The 7614-nt window shown below is 35.0% G+C and overlaps 2 protein-coding genes across 4 annotated transcripts in view; both read right to left on the minus strand.

Annotated features, from left to right (window-relative positions):
• LOC106935870 (uncharacterized) overlaps positions 1–7614 on the minus strand; it is a 33950-nt gene that overhangs the window by 12365 nt on the left and 13971 nt on the right. The window lies entirely within an intron of this gene.
• The window catches only part of LOC106935873 (uncharacterized), a 12240-nt gene continuing 6219 nt past the window's right edge, over positions 1594–7614 (minus strand). The window contains exons 5-10 of one of the 3 annotated variants that reach the window (XM_015016578.1): positions 5105–5379; positions 3606–3878; positions 2959–3237; positions 2620–2721; positions 2522–2550; positions 1594–2243 (exon numbers count right to left, since the gene is read on the minus strand). In XM_015016578.1, coding sequence (XP_014872064.1) covers positions 2166–2243; positions 2522–2550; positions 2620–2721; positions 2959–3237; positions 3606–3878; positions 5105–5339 — 996 coding nt within the window. In that variant the 5' untranslated portion in view covers positions 5340–5379 and the 3' untranslated portion in view covers positions 1594–2165. Of the gene's footprint in view, positions 2244–2521; positions 2554–2619; positions 2722–2958; positions 3238–3605; positions 3879–5104; positions 5380–7614 lie in introns of all 3 variants that reach the window. The other 2 variants (XM_015016577.1, XM_015016579.1) reach the window with 2 other exon arrangements.

Below are 7614 nucleotides of genomic sequence, written 5' to 3' on the forward strand. Positions count from 1 at the left end.
TGAGGATTACCCATAATACAGTAACCACAATAAAATTATTGAAAATGACAGTGATCACAGTGGATTTTGTTTACAATAAAGAAAGAACCAGTGAGTGACTTTTCAGAGAAAATAAAGCAATTAATTAAAATGCTCTGAAAAATTAAATAAAATGCTGACATTTTATTTACTGGATGCCATTTTTATGTTTTAGTTTATATAACCTTGCATTTTAGAACAATGCAAAAACATAAATGAACCGTATCTTTATATAAAACTGTTTATATAAAACTCAGCCTCATGTTAACCATCTGCTACAAGAGATTTGGTAAAACATCCCTGCATTTCACACAATGGCCATCGAGGTGAGGTCTGGGATCAAACAAGCTCCTGAAAGGAGGAGCCAAAATGTTCCAGCGTGGGAAATTATCACCAAACTTTCTCACGCACTAAACATCCTAAAACATGACAAAAACGATATAATAGCAGAACTACCGGGACCTGGATTAAACATATTTAAATAATATGCAAAAACGAAAACCATAAACATTCTATAAGATGAATAAATAATATTTCTTTATCACATAGCAGAGACAAGTTACCTCGGCAGTGATCCTCACGCCTTTGAGGATTACCCATAATACCCCGCTCTTTATAAGGTGAATGCAATACAACTTTTTACCAGCAGATGGTGCATTTTAGCAGGATTTAACCTGAACCATGTTACACAGGCCTGATGTGATGCTGAAGAGGAGAATGTAAAACTTCCTCCAAAGAACTTCACCTTCCCAGATGAAACTCTGAGAATTGACTCGTCTCTCTGCATTACGCTCAACTTCACCAGCTTCAATCATGGAAACATGAGTTAGGTCACTTCCTGTTAGCTAGGCTAGGTCAGCCTCACTACACTCAGGGTTTGACTGCTAATGGATGCTAATGCAACAAATAATGATGGAGAGTTAAAATCTGTAGGAAGAATTTTGAGTTTAAAGTTTAAAATATCAAGAAGACGCTAACAAACTTAACTGAAAATCAGTGGAAGAAAATCTGATGAAATCATAAATTACTCCTGGATTGAAACAAACATTTACTGATGCAAAAATGTCACAAATAAATTTATCAGAATTATTTTAATAAACAAGATTTTCCAAGTCAGAAACAAAGAAATTATATTACAGCTCATTGTTAAAATAAGGCAGGAATATTTATCTTATCCTTTCTTTCCATGGGTGAAAGATTTACAATTAAATGTTCTGAATCAGTTCTAATTAACTAAATAATAAATCATGTTGAAGTTTAAAGGAGTTTTGATCTGCAGCATATTTAGTGAAAATGAGATGGAAGATGTTGAACATTTATTTAGCTTTAAGTTCATTCAGACCTTTGGATGATAAGTGGAGCTGGGTCCAGTCCAAGGAAATCAAGTTTCCCTCTTTGACAGTGAAAATGATTAAAGCTTTTATATTCAGTAAATAAGATGAATTTCTGATTAATTCCTGAATTTCAGTTTGAAATTAATGAAAACTAAACCAAATATATATTAATAATTTCCTTAATTAAATGTTTCATTCTTCTAAAGTTTCTCTTTCTCATATTTATTCATACATGCACATGGAAAATGTTTCTCTATTATTGAATCTACTTTTTAAATTCAAGTTTATGCTTTATGGTCTACTTGTTGATAAAATTGCATCTAAAATGGGAAATATTTTTATTGAGCTATAATGGATTATACATGTAATCAATAAAGTTTGTTAAAGAAAAGTTATCAAATTTTTAATCAACTAATCTCCATATTTTACTTCCTGTTTCCTCTCTTCTCTCCTCCCACTTTCTGCACATCGACCAATGAGAGATCAGTAAATCTCTGATGCTCCACATCACTTCCTTTTAATAACATGATTTCTTGGCAATAAAACAAAATGTGTATCAAAGCTTCTATTTACACTAAACAGAAATAAGTAACATATTTTCATATTTTATAGGTTTTTCATCTCAAACTGTTTTTAGTCTTTACAAACAGCTTTTTATCATATTTATGATGGTTTTCATACGTATTAAAAAAACTGAATTGAACAGTTAAAAATGCTACCGAGAAGTTAAGGCAACACAAGAGATTATTTTGAACTGGGATATAAATAAAATAAAAGATTGTTTTCTATAAACTGCAGTGGATGTGATGAAGCTCAGTGCAGTGCGGCGGCAGCAGAACGTTCTCCATCATTTTCATAATCCACTGTGTCGTCATCAGCAGCAAAACGAACCTGAGAGAAAAAAACATATTGACTGGATAAAAGACACAAAATTAATATTTAAAGATAAATATCAAATAATTATAAAGGATAACACAGAAAACAGCTGATCTATTTATTACTAATATTAAAAAGTACAGTATTAAACATTAAGATCAATAAATCTTCTAAAAAGCTAAAAAGCAATAATGTTACAAACTGGAAACTTCAAGTCTGAGGGAAAATGTTTGTCATTTATAATCTACATATAAAAGGTCTATGAATGTATTCATCATGATTGTTTCTCTTACTTTAATGTCTTTCTGAGGCTTTTTTCTTCCTGCAGTGAAAAACAGAATAAAGTGATTAAAGTGTGTAAATTGTCTCCATGGTAGCTGAGTTTCCTCACCTCTGGTTCTGATGATACCAACAGTGAGTCCAACCATCAGGATCAGTCCTGTGATCTTCAGAGTCAACATGATGAAGCTCAGAGGAGAAGAGGCGGGGGGGCCTGAGGAGGAGACGGAGCAGCAACCTGATTGGATCATTTTCATCTGGTTTAGGAAGGAAATAGTTTCAACATGATGGTGGACTGAACATCAATCTGAGAGTCTGAGACTTTGGATCCACATTCAGAACCAGGAGAACCTGAACCACCATGATGGAGAAGAAAACTGGAGATAAAAACTGAGGTGTGGAAAGTTTCATTGCAACATTTTAACTTCTTCATAAAAATCAGACATCATACCTTCATGTTGGTAGTGAGCTTCTATCTTCACTTTGTTTCCTTCAACAAACTGGCAGGTGAATCTTCTGCTGCTCTGAAGATTCACAGTGAGACGAGAAACACAACCAAACTGTCCTCCTGATTTATATCCATCACCTTCACCAGTCAGTTCACTTCCTGTCTCATCCAACCAGAAGAGACTTTTAACTAGACAAGAACCTGAAGAACTGAATCTCCACAGAGAACAGGCTAATGTGAAGTTATTCACTGTTGGATCAGGATCTGGTGGAGATGAAGAGACTGAAAGAAATTCAGACAATAACAATTCATGTTTAATGGCTTTTTCAAGCAACAGAAAACAAACTAAATTAAGTTTTATTTTTATGGTTATGAACAGCAGCTGTTGTGTTGAAACATTGCAGACCAACAACTGGCACTAACTCTGAACAGGAGCCACTGGACATGGCCGTTTACCACTACAACATGAAAACATCATGAGAGAACTGATCAGGTTAGTTTAGTCTCTAAAACCAGACAGATCCAGATCCAGTTCTGACTGAACTCAGATAAAAACACATCATGATCTAAACATTCAGATCCAAACAGAGATTTTAGGGTTAAGAAAAACTGAAATCAGCAGGTAGAGAGTCATTAGTTTAAATACTCACTGATCAGCAGATTTAGATACACATCTGTGTTATAACTGCAGCTGTACCGTCCAGCATCATCAGCATTGATGTTGTTGATGATCAGAGAACAGTTTCTGTCCAAACTCATCCTGGCAGAACGAGGTGAACTCTGAACGATTCCTCTATGAACTTCCTGTTTATCCATGTATCCATTTGTCTCATAATTCCAGTCAACAGAGGAACATGAGTCGGATGATGAAGGTCTGTTACAGGGCAGAACAGCTTCATCTCCAGCTCTGTGGTAGAGATGGACTGGAAAAAACATTCAGAGAAATATTTTACTCTTGTTAGTTATTAATAATACAGTTTCAGTCTCTGTGGTTCTGATTGTATTGACTGGAAATATATAATCTCTAAAAAGATTAAAAGCATATTTTACAACAATATTTTAATAAAATAATATATTACTGGTCAACATTGAAGTCAAACATTTTTCTAAGTGGTTTTTATTCCCACTTTGATCATTTCTTGTTCCTGTTATCAGCCTTTAAGGTTTTTCTACAGATCTGAACATATTATTGTTGTTTCCCACTGATGGTTGAGTTTCTGCTCACACATTTACAGAAATAATCATTTTGATCAACATTCTTAGATCAAACATTCAGTTTTATAGAAAACTTCAGAAATCGACTTGTTTATTTTCTCTCTGCCAGTCAAATAAGAGGAAAAGCAATTTGATATGTAATATTGTTTAGTTAGTAGCTAAAATAAATATAAATATATTCAAAAGGTAACAAATCTAACAATGTTGTAACTTCTGAATCCCATAGAAGCTCATTAGATTTAAAGTTTTTTATTTGCATTTAAACTTCAGTTTCTCCTGAAGAACTGGATGATTTAGTGTCTCTGTGTTAAAACTCAGTTTATTATCTAACCTGGAAACTGACCAGCATTTCTCTGTTTAACACACTTATCTGTCTCTTCCTGTTTGTTTCACTTCCTTCTTTCCATCTTTTCACCTCTATCAGCCTCTAAAAGTCGCTGCTTTGTTTTGGTGTCACTTTTTAAAGGTTCCCTACAGAACGCTGCTCTGGTCACTTTGTTCCACATAAACATTCAGACGGTTCACTGATCAGTTCAGTGGATCTGATTTACTTTTAAAACTATTAACACATTATTATTATATAATTCAAGCTTAATTATTCAGTTATCAGTCAATAGAGTGACAACAGAATATGAATCACATTCATATTATTGTTATTCTGATAAATCACACTCAGTATCTGTAAATTGTTTTGTTTCATGAAGGATGTTTCACTGATCTTAAGCTGCAGCAGATAAATAAAAAGTTCTAAACTTTTTTCTCAGAGGAAGTAAAGCAAGTTTTATTTCAGATAGAAACATTGTTTTGAAATATACTTAAGCTGTCTACAAAAAAATTATGACCACATATAACTTATATAAAATATAAATAATCATAATAATCTAGTAATTCCTGCTGTTTATCTCATTTATTCTGTAAATAAAATACTTTGTACCTTTAAACACAGGTGGTATGTATTGAGCTTCAACCTTCACTTTGTTTCCTTCAACTAACTGGCAGGTGAATCTTCTGTTCTTGTCGCTCTGATGCTTCACAGTTAGAGAGGAATAACATCTTTGTCTTGAGCTGCGATCATCAGTTTTACCAGTCAGTTCAGTTCCTGTCTCATCCAACCAGTGGAAACTTTCTCTGGACAAGAATCCAATCCTCCGTATTTCCACAGAGAACATTGTAATGTAAAATCTTCCTTTGTTGGATCAGAATCTGAAACTAAAGGAGAAAATAAAACAGTTTTCTCAATTTACAACCTTAAAGTTTGAGAACTTTATTAAGGTTCTCAAAGGTGAGAACTCTGATATAAAGTCTTAGGCTGCAGAATGTATATGAAATAAATAATTTTTTTAAAATGTTTTCTCCATTTTACTTGATTATTGATCTACATTATTACAGGTTTTCATCAGGAAGAAAACAAGTTATCTAGAAAGTTGATTATTCAGCGATGTGATCAAATATTGAACAAAACAAGATAAACTCATTAAATCTAAACATCCTCAGCACAACGTTCACTCTGATGAGCAACTTCCTGATGACATCACAGCTTGGCCCCGCCCCCAGATCAGACAGGAAGTAGCAGAAACACAGCAGAGGTTGGAGGAGAAAAATAAATTTTAAAACTTCACTGCAAGCTTCATTTCCTCCTTCTCCGTGGACTGATGGGTAATGTTTGCCTGAATCTAAATAAATGATCGTTTCTCTCTGACTGAACAACATGTGACCTTCTGACTGCATCTGGTCACTGAGAGGTTCCCTCATGTTAAAGTCCAAAGAAGTTCAAGGTTCAGAGAAAAAGGAAATCAGAACTGATGATGTCAGAAACATCTGTCCAACATTTCACCAAGTAGATCAGAAGGAAAGAGACTGAGAGTTAAATCATTCAGGTCTAAATACTCACTGGATAAAACATTCAGATACACATCACCATCTACTGAGGCATCAGATACTGATCCAGGTCTACAGATGTAGCGTCCAGCATCATCAGCAGTGATGTTGTTGATGGTCAGAGAGCAGCTGCTGTCCATATTTAACCTGGAAGCTCGAGGTGAACTCTGAACAACTTTTCCATTTTTAACCTCTGTGTGAGTTGTGCTTGTATCTCTGCTGTAAAGCCAGTTAACAATGGAGCATGGGTAAGACGATGAAGGACTGTTACAAGGTAGAACAACATTTTCTCCTTCTCTGTGATAGAGATGAGGTTCTCCTCCTCTGGTTCCTGCAGCAGAAACAAAGACACATTAAAGTTTTACACATTTCATTCTTCACAAACAGTCATGAAGGTAAAATTATAAATGTGTTAGTCGTCTCTTTTCATGGTGTTGAATTACTTTTACATTGTTCAGTCTTGAGGACAAAAAAGTTAATTCTGTCAGCATTTATTTTTCACTCATGCAGGACATGTTTACTTTGCAGATACTTTACATTAATGTCTCCATGAAAATGACAGTGAACCAAAGTTTGCTTTAATTTTTCTCATCTTCATGTGAAAGAAAACAGATTTTTTACCTTCAAACTGAAGAACGACCAGAACCAGAACCAGAACCAACATCTCCTGTCCGTCTATCAGCTGCTGAACTGAGAGACTTTTCTCTGCTGCTGATCTGAAAACACTGATGATGTTTCCTGTTTGTGGCTGAAATAAAGGATAAAAACAGCTTCACACCAACACCCAGCATGTATTCTGTAACTCTGCTGTCGTCACATTTATGTTCTTTAGAAACTGACAGAAAAACCACAGATAGAAGGAAGTAGTTTTACAAACTTTAGATAGAAATGAACATTTAATCAATTTTGAACTGATTCACTTTGTAACACTAAGAACTAAAGTGAGTCATGGTTTAGCTGTAGGATCTGATTATAAAGAAAATAAAACAATGTTTCTTTTTTATTTCTATTACTTTCAGTACAGCTTGTTGTCATTTCCTTCACAAAGAGGAACAATGATTCGTACTAATGAGCTGCAGTCAGTCCACTAACAGCAGCAGCTCTGAGACTCTGCAGACAGAGAATCAAACCGAGTCGGAACAGAATCCAATCAGGTCCAACTGGATCCTTCCAGCAGAGGCTTCAGACTCAGGCAGTGGGTCACATTTGGTCCATGAGAACATTCAACATGTCAGCTAGAGCTGGATCACTGGGAAACAAACCATTCAGTACTACATATCCCAGAATGCTCTGTTGGTGAGTGAGCCATCTGCCAGGACCCACATGCTCCCCCTACTGGTGACAGTTAGTATTGACCTGATGATACATTCGCTCAAAATATTTCACTGTGTAATAAAATCTCCCAGTTTCTGATTTCCAGTCAATAAAAACCAAATAGAGACTCAACACTCCCTGATTTCAACCTAAACCAGCAGATAATTAACCAAAACTTGATCAAACTAAATAAACTTCGGCTGCAGGTGTGGCCCATGTGGATCTGGTGGCTTTTCTTGGTGTGGTAATGAA

Source organism: Poecilia latipinna, unplaced genomic scaffold, assembly GCF_001443285.1.
Source record: "Poecilia latipinna isolate Pla-1442-1.1 unplaced genomic scaffold, P_latipinna-1.0 Scaffold2038, whole genome shotgun sequence".
In the NCBI taxonomy this organism is placed as follows: Eukaryota; Metazoa; Chordata; class Actinopteri; order Cyprinodontiformes; family Poeciliidae; genus Poecilia; species Poecilia latipinna.